Raw genomic sequence first — 19,991 nt, forward strand, 5'->3', positions numbered from 1 at the left:
GGAAAATTGAAAATAAAGTAAATGAAGCTATTTGTTTTTCTAAAATGTGCCTTCATGCTCGTTTTCTTCCTGAAAAGTTCCTTTGAGGACACTTGACATCCTTCCTAGTTAAAATAAAATATTTTCCAAAAGTTAACACTTTTCAGACTCATGACCAGTTATGAGTCTTAGTTACAGAAGCAATGCAGGATAATTTTATCAAAGAAGAGTGTATTTTTATAACAATTAGAATATTGAAGATGGAGAAATAAAATCGATGTAAAATATTATTTGTATTTTTGGTTAGTTAATGGTACTAATTACAAATATATAAACAACAGTAATAATATATGAAGTTTAAGAAAGCAAACATTTACCTCAAGACTGTAACTTTCCTTTTATTTTTTTTTACTTTTTTTCTTTATTCAGGGTTTAATATTTTACAGTAGACAGTAAATATAATAGTTTGTACATGCATAACATTTCCCAGTTTTCCATATAACAATACAACCCCCACTAGGTTCTCTGTGATCATGTTCCAGGACCTGAACCCCCACAACCCAGAGTCTTACTTTGTTTAAATACACCAGTCCAAGTCCTGCTTAGTATTTTCTCTTCTGATCTTGTTTTTCAACTTCTACCTCTGAATGAGATCATCCCATATTCATCCTTCTGTTTCTGACTTACTTCACTTACCTTGATTTCTTCAAGCTCCATCCAATATGGGTTGAAAACAGTGAAATCACCATTCTTAATAGCTTTCTACTTTCCTGGAACTGCTCTAAATTTTAGTCCGTGGGTTACTTTTAAAATATTATCTACCTATCTGAATATTTTGGATAGCAGTGTGCTATTTTTTTTTTTTTGGCTAAATGTTCAAATGTTACATTTTAATGTTTCCACTTGTGGTCATGTCAGAAGTCTTGAAAGGATGAGATCATGAAAAAAAAGTTTAATTGGATCACAAGACTGCATACTGTTCTGGATAAAAAGGTGCAGGCTAAGGAAAGAGTTCATTATGATACAAGAAAGAAAGTAACCTTTGAGTACAGAACGACCATTTTTATGATTAAGGACAGAATTTACCACTAAAAATATATTCATGATAGTGACTTCATTTTTAATTAGGAACTTCATCCATGCCCCAGCAAGCACTATGAACTCGTTAGGATATGTTAAGTCACAGTACAGCATGGGATGTGATGAAAAATGTAAGGGGAAATTAAAAAATAAATTGAGTTTAGGGTATTAGAATACATAAGTGATGCTCAATTGTCAGTGAATTTGACATATACAGTTACTTTAAAAGAGGCAAAAGAAGAAAAAATGAAATATTTCTCACAGTAATGATTGCTTTAAATTCTTGAATATTTTAATTGCATCTATCAAAAAATAGAAACATTCAAATAGAAGTTAATAGAAGAGGAGATTAGTATTCAAATATAGTGCCCAAACTAATTCTCACTTAAAACTTATATTATAGTTATTAAAGTTAAAATAAAAATATACTATTAAAATTGCACATGACTATGTTATTGTCAGAGACTACTCAGTTGTTCATTTTTTTCTTTGGCATTAGCAGAAATTCCATGAATTTAAGGAGTATAGAATTCAAGAGGAGAATTCAAAAGAACAGGCAGTAATTCAGTTTTAAGGCAGGAAATGTTTAGGACTGTATACTAAGCCACTTAAGGATGTCCAAGTCTAATTTAAGATTCAGGAATAATTATTAAATAAAAGGTCACATAATTCATGCATTCATTTTATTGTGGGTTGTCAGAAAAGTCAGGACACATTTTTGCTTTAAAAAATATCCAGCAGGGGAGTCGGGCTGTAGCGTAGCGGGTTAAGCGCAGGTGGCGCAAAGCACAAGGACCGGCATAAGAATCCCGGTTCGAACCCCGGCTCCCCACCTGCAGGGGAGTCGCTTCACAGGTGGTGAAGCAGGTCTGCAGGTGTCTATCTTTCTCTCCCCCTCTCTGTCTTCCCCTCCTCTCTCCATTCTCTCTGTCCTATCCAGCAACAACAACAACAATAATAACTACAACAATAAAACAACAAGGACAACAAAAGGGAATAAATAAATAAAATAAATATTAAAAAATAAATAAATAAAATAAAATAAAAATCCAGCAAACACATCATGACTTTTCTGACAAACCAATACTTATGCAACCAGTACAGATTTATTTTGTGTCTTTTAAAAGCAAAGCTACAAAGGTTAGTGTATTTAGCTTTCAGTGTTAACTTTCTTTTCAAAGTTAATCAGGGCACTGAAAATCAGGAATAATTCACAACTGTTTCTATGAAATCTGAGTCTCCTTGCTACATTACCTAGCTTTTAAAAGCAATTCCTTGAAATTTATTTGTACTTTTACATACAGAATTCTAAAGTAAGTTGGCATATTTTTCTCGATATATGTTTTGTTGCTGAAAGCGCGATGTGGGGAGAAAGGTTAGGAAGGTGGGATAGTACTGATTTCATGTCTATGGAAACGACTCCCTAGGCTTGCAATAGCTAATTAGAACATTTCACTGAGATCTTTCATTGTCCTATGATTTATTGGCTTTCTCTTTTTACTAGCACCTGGAGAACAGCACTTTTTTTTTCTCTTCTTTCTGTTTCAAGCTTCCAATAGCTTTTGTAGTTCTTAACAGGGCAACATGATGATAACATTATGAATTTATAGACCTTTTCAAGTGTAAGTACTGAAAATGCTGTCGCAGGCTCACTAACTGAAGACCATGCTATCTCACTGAAGTTGTTAGAGATTCAAATAAGCAGGAGGTAGCTTGAAATTGACCTGGGAGACCAAGAATATGATCTCATTTCAACTGAAAAATGTCCTGGGAGTACCAATGACCTCAAGAGGTCCAGAATTTTGGCTTTATGTTCCTTTTCAAAGTTAGCCTATGCCTCTCTAGGGCCCTCCTGGGAGCAATGGTCTTTGTTCAAACAAAGGCAAGGATTTCATTAAATGAATCACTAACACTAGTTCTCTTCTCACCTGGGACTGTATCATAGTGCACTATCAGAGTTTAGACCTTCTTTATCTGTGAAAGTTGACCCAATCGGAATGGAAGGAAATCTTGCTACAGGCAGAATTTGTAATACATTGGAATTGCATTCCTTTCTTAAAGCTCTTATCTCTTATCAAATGTTACTTTATTTTTGGAATGTAATTCCTTCATAAATACGTGATTTCCAGTGCCAGAGAAGTGGATTTACTTTTAAATGTCTCTATTTTCTATTTTATATAAGTTAAAATTCAACAGGAAACAGAAAAGTTCAAATTCTACACAGAACTTAGAATTGTGCATGAGAGATTTTAAATGTAGTCATTCACACTTTGATTACTATATTATCTAAACCATAACTATTTCTCATATAGAAATACATACAAAATTCATTTTTCTTTTTAAAAAATTTTCTTTTCTTTATTTATTTATTGGATAGAAACAGCCAGAAATCAAGAGGGAAGAGGTGACAGAGAGGGAGATAGAGAGACACCTGCAACACTGCTTAACCACTTGCAATGATTTCCCCCTGCAGGTGGGGACCAGGATCTTGAACCTGGGTCTTTGCACATTATAACATGTGCTCAACCAGGTATGCCACCACCTGGCACCTCAAAATTCATTTTTCTAAGTACAAGAAACCTAGAAAAACATGTTTCTGATTTTATAGTAGTAGTTTTCCATCCTATAATTTGAAATTAAAGAAAATAAGTTGTAACAGTGGATGTTTTTGATCATCTGTAATTTTTCATTTTAGTTCTGATGATGCCTTCGGCAAAGTCAATTTACACTACCGCACAGAAAATGGACTGTCTCTGCTTCACTTATGTTGCATTTGTGGAGGTGAGTACATGAAATTCAATACTTTATAGAGTAGTTAACACACACATATCTGTCAGTGCTTTGAGTTACTTTCTTAGCTTAATTTTATTGGAAAGTTAGTGGTTTACAGAATAGTCTTTAACACACAGGCACAGCCTCTCATCTCCTCTTGATTGTTATCTAGGACACAAGGACCCCAAGGTTTCTTTATCCTGTCCTGTTCCTCCTTCGCCACAGTCCTTTGCTTTCATGCCACACTCTACACCAGGTCCAAGATTCACCTTTACTTTATGTTTTCCTTTACTAATCTTTGTTCTTAAATTGAATGGTTCAAGTTATAAGAGGATACTTTTCATACTTGTTTTTTTTTTCTTGTACTACCCTTCTACCCCTACCCACTCCCATTTACAATTCTGATAACCATTCAAAGAAGTAGAAACTTACAGGTAGATCGATTTAGCTCTGAATTTAAGTTTTGTTGTGCTCCTGTCTGAATCAAGTCACGAAATTTGCTTGGAAACCAGGAAATCATTATTTTTAGAATTGGGAATACCAGTCAGAGATCATGTTAAATTCAGAAGTACTTAAAGTATCTCCCAAAACATTATCAAGTAATTGTTTCACAATCTGTAATGAGATATGTGGAAAGTAATAAACGTCAAAGATAAAAATCTCAAAGTGAAGATTCAGTCTAACCTTATTCATATATTTACAGTGCCTAGAACAGTCTCTGTATATAGAAAGCATTCAGTAAATTTACTGAATACATAAATGGTTAATATTTATTTTATTGGGAGTCAGGTGGTAGCGTAGCAGTTAAGTGCAGGTGGCATAAAGCACAAGGACCAGCGAGAGGATCCCAGTTCAAGCCCCCGGCTCCCCACCTGCAGGGGAGTCGCTTCACAAGCAGTGAAGCAGGTATGTAGGTGTCTATCTTTCTCTCCCCCTCTCTGTCTCCCCCTCCTCTCTCCATTGTTGTTAAAATTTCCGAGGCTCTTGCCGGCCGGTCTAGCTTCACTGGCAGGTAACAGAGACGCGGAGACAACGGCTGGGCAGGGAAGCTGTATTTCTTTATTCAGGAACAACGATTCATAAACTAAGACAAACTAATCACCAAACAGAACTCTGCTGTCTCTTTGCGGCGGCACAAGCACTCTTTCTTTTACTCTGGAACTCAGGAACCCAGGAACTCTGTCTCTCTGACACTCTCTCTTACTCTGTAACCCTGAAACTCTCGAACTCAGGAACTCTCTGACTCAGGAACCCTCTCTCGGGGTTCCTCGGGGCGGGGCCAAGCAGGCCCGCGAAATTAATAGGACTGATCCAATTCTCTTGGCGGGGGAGGGCCAGAACGAACCAATGTAAAGCATACGACAATTCCCCCTTTGCTTTTTAACTAAATGACTATAGTATCAAGGGTGTGGGGTGAACAGAAACATATATAACAAAAACCAGCATGTTGCCAAGGGAAGGCCTGAGGGGGCCATATCTGAAAAAAAAACATTTCTTGCCTCTGGGGGGCTACTTGCCTCGACGGGCAATTGCATGGGGGCGGGGAACAGCCTAGAGTCCCACAGGCAGCTGGCTGCAACTTACTTACTATGAAACAAAACTTGTTATTAGCATATCTACTGCACGATCCAACGTTTCTAATAGAGAAGGAATTTGAGACTTTTACATATCAACAACGTCTTTTAACCTTTTGTTACACCCATTCAAGATGGAGACACACCCTAGGTGTGGGCCAGAGAGGAAACCTCAGGCATGAGAATAATTAGCATAGCCATTGTGCGATCTACCATTTCTAATAGAGAAGGTAGTGTTTTACATATCAACAAGTCTATTTAACCTTTTGTTTAGACCAACTTAGTTAAAATATATTGATTGTTAACTAATTTTTACCTCAGACTTTAAATGTAAGTTAATTTTATCTTTATGAGAATTACATTGAAAACCTTTTTCATTTAACTTTGACTAGTAAGAATTTAGCCTTAAAGCTACTGTTTACCAAACTTTAAACATACACATAAACATGGTCATTAATACACAAGGAGAGAAACCTTTGTTACGAAGACATCTCATTTTAAACACAAATTTAAATCTATACTGTCTTAGTTGTTGGGGGGGGGGTTCACCATCTGGAGGTGGCTTCTTGCGCAGCTTCACTCCTAGGAATTGCAGGTTGAGATCTCTGTACGAATCTCTGCGTACTCCAGCTTGTCTGTCTTCAGACCGGACCGGGGGCTGGAGATCTCATGTGCCCAGTTTCAGCAGGGACCCCGGGGGTCCGGGAGGCCCGGGATGGTTCCAGAATTCATAGAAAGAGGGCAGGCAGGCCAGTTTTGCAGAAGGTGTGGGCCTAGGTGCCCAGGGGTGGCGGCCATGATAGGCTGCCGCGGCCCTGCCCCGTGGCACTGCCATGTCTGCTGCCTTGTTTGCAGTGGCCGAGCAGTGTGGAGGGATCACGCGTCCAGTGCCCTGCGCCACACGGTGGAGATCTGGCTCCTGTGGACTGGCCTCAGGCTCTAGCGTGTTGGCATCAGGCTCTAGTGTGTTGGCTTCGGGCTCCAGCGTGTTGGCATTGGGCTCCTGCGTGCTGGCGTCGGGCTCCTGCGGGCTGGCGTCAGTCTCCTGCGGGCTGCGGGGCTGTGGGCGCGGTGCGTGGGGTTGTCTGGGCGCAGCCGGCTGGCTGGCTGTTTGACCAGGCGGAAACAGCAGCTCCGTGCCTCACCTCCCGCCCGCTGGCTCTTCCCGCTGGCTGTTCTGAGTTCGCCCGAGGGAGTGAAACCACAGAGTGGTCCAGAGATAAATGTTCCAGAAACAGCAAAACAGTCTCGTGAAGAAAGAGCAGAGGCCTTTGGAGATCTCTTCACAAGCAGAAGAGAAGGCCATCGTGCATAGGTAGCCAAATTGTCTTTACTTATCTGAGAGATGCGCAGGTCAGGTCCACGTGGGCGCCATTTGTTGTTAAAATTTCCGAGGCTCTTGCCGGCCGGTCTAGCTTCACTGGTGGGTAACAGAGACGCGGAGACAACGGCTGGGCAGGGAAGCTGTATTTCTTTATTCAGGAACAACGATTCATAAACTAAGACAAACTAATCACCAAATAGAACTCTGCTGTCTCTTTGCGGCGGCACAAGCACTCTTTCTTTTTCTCTGGAACTCAGGAACCCAGGAACTCTGTCTCTCTGACACTCTCTCTTACTCTGTAACCCTGAAACTCTCGAACTCAGGAACTCTCTGACTCAGGAACCCTCTCTCGGGGTTCCTCGGGGCGGAGCCAAGTAGGCCCGCGAAATTAATAGGACTGATCCAATTCTCTTGGCGGGGGAGGGCTAGAACAAACCAATGTAAAGCATACGACACTCCATTTCTCTCTGTCCTATCCAACAATGAAGACATCATCAACAACAACAACAATAATAACTACAACAATAAAACAACAAGGGCAAAAACAAAGGGAAAATGAATAAATAAATATTTAAAAATAAAAAATTATTTTATTAATTCAAACTGATATTCATGGAACTTGATTTTTAAAATAGCATACTAATATATAAATATCAATTCTGATCATATCCCTTAATCATTTCTCCCACACAATCTAAGTCAGCTGACTCTGCTTAACAGAGCTTTCTCTCAAACAGAAAGACATCTAAAGGTTAATTATACCTTTCATATTTCTCTTATGTAATTTAGTTCTTCTGCCAATGATGTTCTGAAAGACCAAGCACCACTAGATATTTGTGTAGACTTTACGACTTTACACTCTAGCTTATTAAGATGAGTGTTTTTCGTGTTTTAAAATTATTTGATGGTAAGAACACTAAATTAAAAATCTAGGACAAGTGGTTTAAAATACACAGTACTAATACCAAGTTTTACAAATGTAATAGAAATTAGAAATGTTCTAAGTAAGGCTGACAATTAGCTTTAAAAAAAAAGACTACAAATGCCTGCAAAACAGAAATGTGACATTTTCATGAGTCCGTGTGACATTTATCACTGGCTCAAAGAGATTCTGAAGTCTAGATCTATGCCTCAATAATTTAAGCCCCCCCACACACACACCTTTCTCTTTTTTAAGGTAACAAGTCGCATATTCGCTCTCTTATGCTGAAAGGGCTCCGCCCATCCCGGCTCACAAGAAATGGATTTACAGCTTTGCACTTGGCAGTTTACAAGGTACAGCATCTTTGTCCCCATAAGCGTTCTATTAGAACCAAGGATGATGTGTATTTTTAGAATTCTTCTTTCTGGGTAAGCAAAGAGCTCACTTGATAATGTACCTGCCACTGGCCATTCGTCCCACCCAGTTTCTAGCCTGGTCTCTACTGCAGTTGACAAAGCTTTCATGCATTGTTATATTCTCTTTCCTCCTCTGTCTCCATCTGAAAACATCAGCCTTGAATGGTGAAGACCATGAATAACAAAACAATAACAGACAAACAAACAAACAAAAAACTATATTTCTATGTTTTTTTCAAATTAATAATGATGAATGGACATATTCTCTAAATTGAACACACATCATCTATATGTAACATACAAACCTTTTCTGATTAGCTCTTATTTAATGTTCCCAGGAACCTTGCAAGTGAATAATATTATTATCCCAAAGTTGGATGACCAATCAGTAAGAGGAAACTTCACAAGTAGTAGATCCCTGCCACAGCTAGCTCTCTCTCTCTCCCCCATTTTTATCTCTCTTTTTCTTTCCTTTTCCTTCCTCTCTCTTTCTTTTTAATTATCTTATTTATTGGATAGAGTCAGCCATAAATAGAAAGGGTAGGGGGAAATAGAAAAGGATACAGATGCAAGGGCCAGCTTAAGGATCCCAGTTCAAGCCCCCGGCTCCCCACCTGCAGGGGAGTTGCTTCACAGGCGGTGAAGCAGGTCTGCAGGTGTCTATCTTTCTCTCCCCCTCTGTCTCGCCCTCCTTTCTCCATTTCTCTCTGTCCTATCCAACAGCAACGGCATCAATAATAATAGCTACAACAACAATAAAAAAATTAAAAAATGAAAAGAAAGGAACACAGAAAGAGAGAGAGAGAAGTAAAAAGAGAGACACCTGTAGCACTGCTTCACCACTTGTGAAGCTTTTCCCCTGCAGGTGAGAGCCCTAGGCTTGAACCCAGGTTCTTTAGCATTGAAACATGTGTCCTCAACCAAGTGCATGACACCCCCCCCCAGACACTCTCCCTTTCTCTTTCATTCATCCTTCTCAGTTTCTCAATTTGTTTCTGTTTCTATCAGAAAAAACATGAGCTGGGGTGCAGTGGAGTCATTGTGCAGGTACTGAGCCCCAATGATTAACCCTGGTGTCAATAATAAAGGAGTGAAGATTTTACAGGGGGCAGGGTAGTGATATATATACTTGGTACAGCACACATGACATTCAAACAGCCAGCCCCCACTTGCAGGGAAGAAGTCTTACAAGCAGTGAAGCTGTACTGCAGGGCTCGCTCTCTCTTTCTCTCAATCTCTCTCTCTCTCTCTCTCTCCCCCCCTCCCTATCTTCCTTCTTTCTTCTCAATTTCTGTCTATATCCAATAAAGAAGGAAAAAAAAAAAGAGGGCCTCTATATTTTCCTTATTTTTTCCTGCCTTTACTTCAGTTGCTTGTTTCCTCGCATTATGTCTTTGTTCCACCATAATCTAGGTAGCTTACTGGAAAGTAAGTATGAAAGTGTATTTGGCACTTCTTTCTCTTATTATAAGTAAGTTTCTAATAACTGTATTTGTTGGGAGCTAAAGATCACACTGAATTTTATGTATGTTATTTAATCATCAAAACAGCATAGTAAGATGAACATCTGATTTTTATGAGTGATTTATAAGATTATAAAAATAGTAGGAGTATATTTCTAAATCATTCCCACCACCAAAGACCTCTACCCTTACCCCCTACAATAAATCTGTGCCTTTCCCCCCAAAGTTATAGATATAGATTGACTATATATAATTTTTTCCCTTGCCAAGTCCATATATTTCAATTCTCTACGTGCCATATATTAATGAAATCATCCCACAGTTGTTCTTTACTTCCTTGTTTGCTTCATTAAGCATAATCAAAGCCAGTTCCATTCAGTATGTCCTGAAAGAGATAATATTTTAAACTGCTGAGTAATATCCCATTGTATCTCGCCTGGCTTCTTCTTTCTTTTAAATTTATAACATTCAAAGGAGTGGTTTTATTCCACTTGTTAAGCTCTCCCAACCCACTCTGTCTAAGTATTCCTCATAGGATTATTCCCCCCTCCTATATTTTATACTTTTAATCAGGAATATGAAAACAAACAAACAAACAAAAAGCCTGCATCAGAGAAGCATGTGGGCATTTGGTAAGGACGGATGACTGCATGTAGAAGCTGATGCTCATTTTTATTTACTACTAGGACCCTACCTCCACATCCTTTCTAAGCAGCACCTATACCTGTTACAAACCTTTTTTTTTCCCGTTTCTCTGTTTTATTGGATAGGATAGAGAAAAATTGAGAGAGGAGGGAAAGGGAGAGAGTGAGAGAGAAAGACACCTCCAGACTTATCTTACCACTCAAGAAGCTTCCCTTCTGCCGTTGGGGAGCAAGGGCATGAACCTTGTTCCTTGTGAATGGTGCCTTGTGCTAGCTGGTATGCCACTTCCTGTGCCACTGCCCCACCACTTTTTTTTTCATAGAGACAGTGGGGGTAGAAAGGCAGAGAGAGTGAAAGAGATCACAGCACCAAAGCTTAGGTCAATGTGTGTGTGGGTGGGCTAGGAAGGGGAAGCAAGGCGTAAACTGAACCTGGGGACTCCACACATGGTAAGGCTTCAAATGAGCAGTTTTGCCAGCTCCAGACATTCAATGTTGTTAATTTTTTATCTTAATTTCATATAAATCTATGTTAAGGTTTTATTTCAGAATGTGTATATGATGGGTGGTAACTGGTTTCTTATATCAGACTCACTTTGCAATAAATCTGCTCCCCCCTTATAGATATTATAACTTTGGAAAAGAGAAAGTCATATTTTAATATGATTCAGATGCATTTTCCTGAGATTCAAAATACAAATGCTCTAATGTTCATCTGTTTTCATGCCCACTCAATACCCAGTCAATTCTTCTGATTCCTTCTGGGAGTAAGTGTCAGTTAAGTGCTAAATTCTCTTTAATACTCACTAATCATCTTGTGAGACTTGCATGGAGACTGAGTTCAGGGTACAAGAATCATTTTCTCCTGAATGGCAGCAGGTAAAAGCAAAAGTGCTATAAGGAATAGGGAGCTAGTGATGGATCATGAAAGGCAGGGCGTGAAGCTATGAATTCTGAAACAGACTTTCTGGGAGGTTCTTTGTATATTCATTCATTTCCCTAAGACTTAGCATGACACAACCACATAAACGTGTCCTGAATGATTTACTGCTACAATCTTTAGAGAATATCTATATTCTGTTTCTACCTCTGTTTATCAAAAATAAATTTCCATTTTTAGAGTTTCCTTTGCTCTTCTATTTTCTTATATTTCACAGAAATATACATGGGCTGTAAGGTTTTTTTTTTTTCCCCACTTATATAAAGTGGTTAAATCCATTGGAAATCAGTACATAAGATAGGGGGGAAAAATCTTAAAAGGCTATAATAGAATGCATTATTTCTTTATTATTTTTTAACAAAGGTTGGAACAAGTTAAACTTACCATCCCAATTTATTTTTTTTATTTATACAAAGGAAACATTGACTAAACCATAGGATAAAAGGGGTACAACTTCACACAATTCCCACCATCAGAACTCTGTATCCCATCCCCTCCCCTGATAGCTTTTCTATTCTTTAACCCTTTGGAAGTATGGACCCAAGGTCATTGTGGGATGCAGAAGGTAGAAGGTCTGGCTTCTGTAATTGCTTGCCTGCTGAACATGGGCATTGACAGGTCGATCCATACTCCTAGTCTGTCTTTCTCTTTCCCTAGTGGGGCAGGGCTCTGGGGAAGTAGAGCTCCAGAACACACTGGTGGGGTTGTCTGTCCAGGGAAGTCTGGTTGGCATCATGTTAGCATCTGGAACCTGGTGGTTGAAATGAGAGCTAACATACAAAGCCAAACAAATTGTTGAACAATCATGGACCTAAAGGCTGGAATAGTGCAGATGAAGAGTTGGGGGCCCCTCCATTTTGTAGACAGCTAGTAGGCATATTTTATTTATATTCCAAAGGGCCTGTAGCTATACTATTGTTTTTGTTGTTGTTGTTGTTGTTGTTGTTTTTTGCCTGAGCCTGAAATCTGATATGCAGATGGAACCTAATTATTGTCTGGGGAAGTGATGTAATGGCTGCCAGAGTACCAGAAAGCTGGAACAGGGAAGAGAGTAGCTCCCAAATATGGGAAAGGGGTATAAATATTGTTGACTGTAAACCCCAACGAATTGATGTGATCTGAGGCCCATATTCAGTTTAGGAGCCTATGTGACCTCTGCATCCCTGTAGATCTGAGCTCACATTCTGTAGTCATACATAGAAACGTTCCAAGCTGCCCCAATATCAGGACCCATCTTCCTTCAGGTGTAGCATAGAGTATATTGTCCAGCCTCCCTTCAGAGGATGGAACATTCTCTACGATTGTTGATCCAAGTTGAGGGCAAGATCCTATGATGACCTACAGAGGGGTCTATTGTGTTGTTCCTGATAGGAATGACTGATAAAATGGAGAGAGGGTTTTATTCGAGGTCTAGGCCCATCATGTCTGTTTAGGAATCTCAGGACTCCCTGAATAGGGCCCCAGTTGATAGGGTAGCCTGATGGTGACTAATGAGTCATCAATAAAGTATGCCAGTCTCTTGCTCTTATTCAGCTTTTGCAGTCCTTGCTTTGATAAGGTTAGCTTTGTAGTGAGTGAGAGAACTGTAAACGGAAGTAGGTGAGGAGGGTATCTAAGTCTAATTATTTAAGTCTATCTATTTAATTATGAATTTTTTACTGATTCACTACAGACTATTGTGTATTTTTGCTTTCAGGTATATATTTTGCCCAAATTTATGGATACATGTGAACATATGCTTTTTCTTACAGGACCTGGTCTATATCTAGGTTTTGTGATTTTGTTAAGAAGTGAACCTCCTGGAATGGAATTTGACAATACTATGAAAGGAAAGGTCTCACCAGAGTAATGAGGGTGAAGGGTTGACATTCCATGCCTGACTCTGTCTGAAGTGAATCATGCTGACGTGGTACTCCTTGCATTTATTAGGTTGGGATCCACGGATGTAACATCATTGGGTATGAATTGAGGGAAGCATGCAGGAAAGTGAGCCCCGCCCTAGAGGTTCCAGGACTGGGGGAAATATAGGCTCCAAAGAGGAAGCGGGAGGATCTTGCTGTCTTATGGTTCAAGAAGACAATAGATAGTTATTACTATAATCACATTATTTGGTAATTGGGTTAACTTTGAAATATCCCTTTGTTAGTGTTTGCTGTATCATATACAATATCACCATAATTTATGTCCTTTGACATTAATTGCATATAGTTGTGGCACCACTTGCTTCTGTTCTCCCTGGTCCAAGTTTTTAAGAGAGTCAATGTATCAAAGACTCAGCCTAAAAAAAGATTGTGGTTTAAAAAGTTTGACATTCAATAAATTTTCCCCTCTCATATTAATTAAATAGTTATTTATATGACTAAAAATTGATAGGAGTGTACATAAACACCATTTCCACCACCAAAAGACTGTGTCCCATGCTTACCCAACCCTACCCCATGAAGCCGAACATCCATCCTCACCCACAACCCAGGGCTTTTACTTTGGTGCCCTACTTCAAATTCAGTCAACTCCTGCTTTGAGTTTCCCTTTCTGTTATCCATTCTCAACTTCTGCTTATGAGTGCAATCATCTTATATTCATCTTTATCTTTCTGACTTATCTCACTTAACAAAATTCCTACTATCTCAATCCAAAATAGGTCAGAGAAGGTGGGTTCATTGTTCTTAATATAATATATATATATATATATATCACAGCTTTCTCAGCCACTTATCTGTTGTTGGGTACCTGGGTTGCTTTTAGGTTTTAGCTATTATGAATTGTGCTGCTATGAACATTGATGTACACATTTCTTTTTGGTTGGGTATTATGGAGTCCTTGCGGACTCCATAATCCCCAGGAGAGGAATTACTGGGTCATATGGAAGGTCCATGTCTAGACTTGTGAGAGTTCTACAGACTACTCTGCACAGAGGCTGGACCAGTTTACATTCCCACCGGCAGTGCAGCCTCTTCAGCATTTGTTGCTGCTGTCCTTTTTGATTCATGCCATTCTCACAGGGGTGAGATGGTATCTCCATGTTATCTTTATTTACATTTCTCTACAATCAGTGACCTGGATCAATTTTTCATGTGTTTGTTAGCCTTTTGGATCTCTTCTGTTGTGAATGTTCTGTTCATATCCTCTGCCCATTTATGGATGAGGTCATTTGCTTTTTTGGTGCTAAGTTTGCTGAGTTCTTTGTTTTTGGTGATTAGTCTCTTGTCTGATGTGTCCCATATGAAGATCTTCTCCCATTCTGTATGACAGTTTCTTTGGCTGTGCGGAAGCTTTTCAATTTGATATAGTCCCATTGGTTTGTTTCTGTTTTAGTCTTCCTTGCAATTGGGTTTGTTTCATCAAAATGCCCTTGAGGTTTAGGTGGGAAAGTGTTCCACCAATGTTTTCCTCTTAGTATTTGATAGTTTCCGGTCTAACATCCAGGTCCTTGATCCATTTGGAGTTGATTTTTGTTTCTAGTGAGATAAGGTGGTTCAATTTCATTCTTCTGCATGTTACAATCCAGTTTTCCCAGCACCACTTATTGAAGAGAGCCTCCTCCTTCCATTTAATACTTTGGGGTCCATTATCAAAATTAGATGTCCATAGGTGTGGGGGTTTAGTTCTGGGCTTTCAGTTCTGTTCCATTGGTCTGTGTGCCTATTTTTGTTCCAGTACCAGGCTGTTTTGATGATTATGGCCTTATAATATAGTTTTGAGATCTGGGAGTGTGATGCCTCCATTTCTGTTTCTTTTCCTCAAGATTTTTTTGGCAGTTCTAGGTGTTTTCTGGTTCCAGATAAATGATTATAGTTTTTGTTCTATTCTCTTAAAGATGCTTGGTGGAACTTTGATGGGTATCATGTTAAATTTGTATATGGTCCTGGGAATAATATTCATTTGGATGATATTTGTTCCTTCAATCCATGAGCATGGGATGTCTTTCCATTTCTTGGTGTCATTTTCTATTTCTTTGAATAGTGACACATAATTTTCAGTATACAAGTCTTTCACTTCTTTTGTCAGCTTTATTCCTAGTTTTTTTTTTTTTTGATTTTGCTGCAACAGTGAATGGATGTGATTTCTGGATGTCTTCTTCAGATTTATTGTTTGCATAAAGAAATGCCACTGATTTTTGTACATTGATTTTTGTAGCCTGATACCTTGCTCTATTACCTAATAATTTCCCATTGTTTTCTGCTTGATTCTTTAGGTTTTTCTATGTATACTATCAGATCATCTGCAAATAGTGAGAGCTTGACTTCTTCCCTTCCAATCTGTATTCCTTTGATTTCTTTCTCTTGCTTTATTGCAATGGCAAGAACCTCTAATTCTCTGTTGAAGAGTAATGGTGAAAATGGACAGCCCTGTCTCATCTCCAATCTAAGAGGGATCCTTTCAGCTTCTGTCCATCGAGTATGATGTTGGCTGTATTTTTACTATATATGGACTCCACTATCTTGAGGAATTTCCCATCTATTCCCGTTTTTTGTAGTGTGTTGAGCATGAATGGGTGTTGGATTTTGTCAAAGTCTTTCTCTGCATCTATTGAAATAATCATGTGGTTTTTGGCTTTGCTTATATTGATGTGGTAAATGTCATTGATTGACTTACATATGATGAACCAGGCTTGCATTCCTGGGTTAAATCCCACTTGGTCATGATGAACAACCTTTTTAATATGGTGTTGTATCTGGTTGGCCAGGATCTTCTTCAATATTTTGCATCTATTTTCATCAGAGATAATCGTCTGCAGTTTTCCTTTTTGTTGTGTCCCTATCTGCTTTTGGTATCAGGGTAATGTTGGCTTCATAGGAGTTGGAAGGGAGTGTTTCTGTTTCTTCAATCTTGTGGAAAAGCTTTAGAAGTATAAGTACTAACCGTTTCCTGAAGGTTTTGTAGAATTCCTTTGTGAACCAATCTGGTCCAAGACTTTTGTTGTTGGGGAGATTCTTAATAACTTTTTCGATTTCTTTGTCTGTGATTGGTGCATTTAGGTTTTGTAGTTACTCTTGGTTAAGTTTTGGAAGGGAATATGTTTCTAGGAATTTTTCCATTTCTTCCAGATTCTCTAGCTTGGTGATGTATAGTTTTCATAGAAGTTTCGCATGATTTTCTGGATTTCAGCGGTGTCGCTTGTGATCACTCCTCTATCATTTACAATTGTATTTATTTGAGTCTTATCCCTTTTTTAAGTGAGTCTGGCTAGGGGTTTGTCAATCTCATTTAATTTTTCAAAGAATCAACATTTGGCTTCATTGATCTTTTGTATGGTTCTCTTATTTTCGATGTTGTTTATTTCTGCTTCAAATTTAGTGATTTCTGTCCTTCTTTAGGGTTCCTTTATTCCTCTTCCTCTAAGTCCTTAAGGCATGCAGTAAGGTTGTTTATTTGAGCTTTTTCTTGTTCTCTAATATGTGATTGTATGGCTATGAGTTTCCCTCTCAATATTGCTTTAGCTGTGTCCCAAATATTTTTGATAGCTTGTGTCTTTATTTTCATTTGTTTCCAGGAAAATTTGACTTTCTTGCTTGAGTGTCTCTCTGACCCAGTGGGTCTTAAGCAGCATGTTTTTGAGTTTCCAAATTCTGTGACTTTTAGTAATTTTCTGTTTGTTGTTAAATGTTAGCTTTACTCTGCTGTGGTCTGAGAAGATACCTGGGATGATTTCAATGTTCTTGAATTTGTTGACACTGTCTTTTTGGCCTAACATGTGGTATATCCTTAAGTATGTGCTATGTGGATTTGAAAAGAATGTGTATATCAATGTTTTGGGGTGAAGAACTCTGCAAATATCCAGATGTTCTGGTCTGTCCATCTCTTCATTTAATTCTCTTGTTTCCTTGTTGATTCTCTACTTTGTTCATCTGTCTAAGTGTGAGAGTGGGGTGTTGATGTCTCCCACTATTATTGTATTAGTATTGATGTATTTTTGTAGTTCTTTCAGTAGGTGTTTAATGTATTTATATGGACCCTCACAGGGTGTATACATGTTAATAATTGTTAAATCTTCTTGGTTGATTGATCCTCTAATCACTATGTAATGGCCTTGCCTATCTTTTATTACTTTATTTAATTTAAAGTCTATTGTGTCAGAGATGAGAATGGCTGTTCCTTCCCTTTTTTGTGGTCCATTAGCCTGTAGGATAGTTTCCATCCCTTCACTTTAAGTCTGTATTTTTCTTGTTGGGTCAAATGGGATTCTTGCAAGCAGCATATGGTTGGGTTGTGTTTTCTGATCCATCCTCCCACTCTGTGCCTTTTAATGGTTGACTTTAAGCCATTGACATTTATTGATATTATGGATTTAATGTATTATAGTGCCATTATTCTACATTTTTTTTATTTGCTCTGATATATGGCAAGTATTATGGTGATGTTCTTGTTTATAAGAGATCTTCTAGAGCCTCTTTCAGGGCAGGCTTGTTGATGGTTGCCTCCTTTAACTTTTGTCTGTCTGAGAAGGTTTTAATCCCTCCATATAGTTTGAATGAAAGTCTAGCAGGATATATTATCCTTGGTTGAAACCCTTTTTCATTCAGGGCTCCATAGATATCTTGCCATTCTCTTCTGGCTTTTAGAGTTTGAGTGGAGAAGTCTGCTGATAGTCTTATGGGTTTTCCCTTGTATGTGACTTTGTTTCTTTCTTACAGCCTTTAGGATCCTTTCTTTATTCTTACTTCTTTTCATTGTAACTGTGATGTGTCTTCAGGTCTGGGTTGATTCTTTTTGGGACTCTGGGCCTCTTGAATCTTAATGTCCTTTCTGTTGTCTAGGTCTGGGAAGGTTTCTTCCATTATATCCTCTAGAATGTTTACTTCTCCTTCCTCTCTTTCTTCTTCTGGCAGGCCAGTTATATGAATGTTACTCCTTCTGAGATCATCCCACATGTCTCTGTTGTTTTTTCAGTGTTTCTCAATTTCTTTTTGAGTTCTTTTACCTTTCTTTTTTTTCTCTAGTTCATATTCTCTCTGGACAATTCTTTTTTTCTGCTTCTGTTAATCTGATTACATTTCCCTCTGGTTATTTCTTCAGTTCAGTTATAGTATTAGCTTGTTCTGCTAATTGACCTTTTAGTTCAGCTATTTCAGCTTTCAGTTCTCTAGTTACCTCGAGGTAGCTTATGTTTTCCTTGAGGGCCTCATCTGTTGTTTCCCTAATTCTGATAGACCTTTCCTCCATAGTTGTCATCATTTATGTGATTATTAGGTTTATTATTGCTTGCATACTTTTCTTATCTATGGTTACTTCTGACTGATTTGTAGTTTTTTATGGGTTCCTGTCTTGGTTCATGGTGGTAGCAGTTTTCTTTGCTCTGATTTAACCATTTTCTTTTTATTGATGTGTATTTTATTTTTCTGTTCTGTTGTTACTCAGTTGTTGTGTTTTGAGTACAATCCACGCTATATTGAATGCCTTTACTACAGATGTAGTCACCCAACCTCAGAAATTACAACAATAGTAACTTAAGCAAGGATTGATGCAGTTCAACCAATACCAGTTAGCCAAACAACAGCTCAGTCCAAGAAAAAATAGCAACCAACTCCAAAGGAAAAAGAAAGAAGAGAAAGGAAAGAAGGGAAGGCAAGAATAGAAAATTATGCAAATCTAATGTCCACTGTAAATTCTAGGGATAGCAAGAAGAAAAAGGGAAGTAAAGAAAAGAGACACACAGAGTCCACTCTGAGTCAGATTTCTTCCCTAAAATAATTCACAAATGAGTATCAGTGAATTCAGAAATCAAAAGAAGGAGGAAGGAAGAAAGGAGGAAAAGAAGACAAGAACTAAAAAAAAGCAGTGAAAGGAAAGAGTTACTTATTTATTTATTTATGTATTTTGAATTAGCGAGGAGGAGGGAGAAAGTGGAGTGGAGGGAATATGTAGAGAGAAACAAGTTCCTCTCACACTGGATAGGACACCCAATCACCTAGCAGTATAGAAAACAACAACAGTCAATTTTGGTCAACCTGAAGGAGGGGACATAAATGACACACATTTATAATAATAGTAATAATAAAGTAGAGTAGAGTAAAACACCAAGTCAGTCTGCAGTTTGGACTGCTCCAAATTGGCTGCAGGTAGCCTGAGCAAAGACAGCCAATGTAAGAAGTATCCAAAAAAAAAAACCAAAACAACTCCAGGTAGTCTTTCCCAAGCAGGGGTGGGTTGAGGCTCTGATTGGTCAGATATTTTGTCACTCAAATAGAGATAGCCCCAGTCACTTTAAAAAATAAAGAAGGAAAACAAAAAGGAAAAGTACCCCTGATTAGCCAGAAATCTTGGTAAAGAAAATAGCTCAGCTGGGAACCTCAGGGGTAAGGGGGCGGGGTTAATTCAGAAATAATCCAAAGTTTTCCTTTCTCTTTCCCCCTTGCCTCACTTTTCTAACTAAAAGTGGTCTCACCCTTAGGTGCCCTTATTCACCCTCCTGCTGATGGCCCAGTATCCTACCCTATCCAGAAAATCCTTGGTCACAAGCTGCTGTTTGTTGGAGCTCATCCCAGCCATTGCTTGCAAGTCACCATCTTGGCTCCACCCCCTACAATCCCAGTTTAAATAAAGATACAATATAAAGTAGGCATTCATTCTACCATTGCATTAAAGTTGTTCTAATTATCTCTTCTCTGAATCTTTGGTTTCCAATTCCCTTTCTTCATGTATATGGCATATTTAAAATATGCCGGGGTAGCCTGAGGGTGTTTCTTCCAGGGCACGTGCTCTCTGGGTTGGAGAGAACTCTGCCTGTGCCAACCTAGGATGCTGCCTACTCAGCAACATGGGAGAGGAACTAGGAACTCTCATGGCTGAGCGAGAACACAATGCCATGCTGGCTTTATTCATCTGCATTTATACTTTCCAGGAAGGAAGTGGTAGGGTGTAAAAGGAAGTATGTAG

General features: G+C 38.6%; 1 protein-coding gene across 1 annotated transcript in view; it reads left to right on the forward strand.

The window, feature by feature from the left end:
• TNNI3K (TNNI3 interacting kinase) overlaps positions 1–19,991 on the forward strand; it is a 428,191-nt gene that overhangs the window by 52,449 nt on the left and 355,751 nt on the right. The window contains 2 exon segments of the mRNA XM_060202368.1: positions 3,755–3,840; positions 7,907–8,004. Of these exon segments, the coding sequence (XP_060058351.1) occupies positions 3,755–3,840; positions 7,907–8,004 (184 nt within the window).

The sequence above is a fragment of the Erinaceus europaeus genome, chromosome 11 (genome assembly GCF_950295315.1).
Source record: "Erinaceus europaeus chromosome 11, mEriEur2.1, whole genome shotgun sequence".
NCBI lineage: Eukaryota > Metazoa > Chordata > Mammalia > Eulipotyphla > Erinaceidae > Erinaceus > Erinaceus europaeus.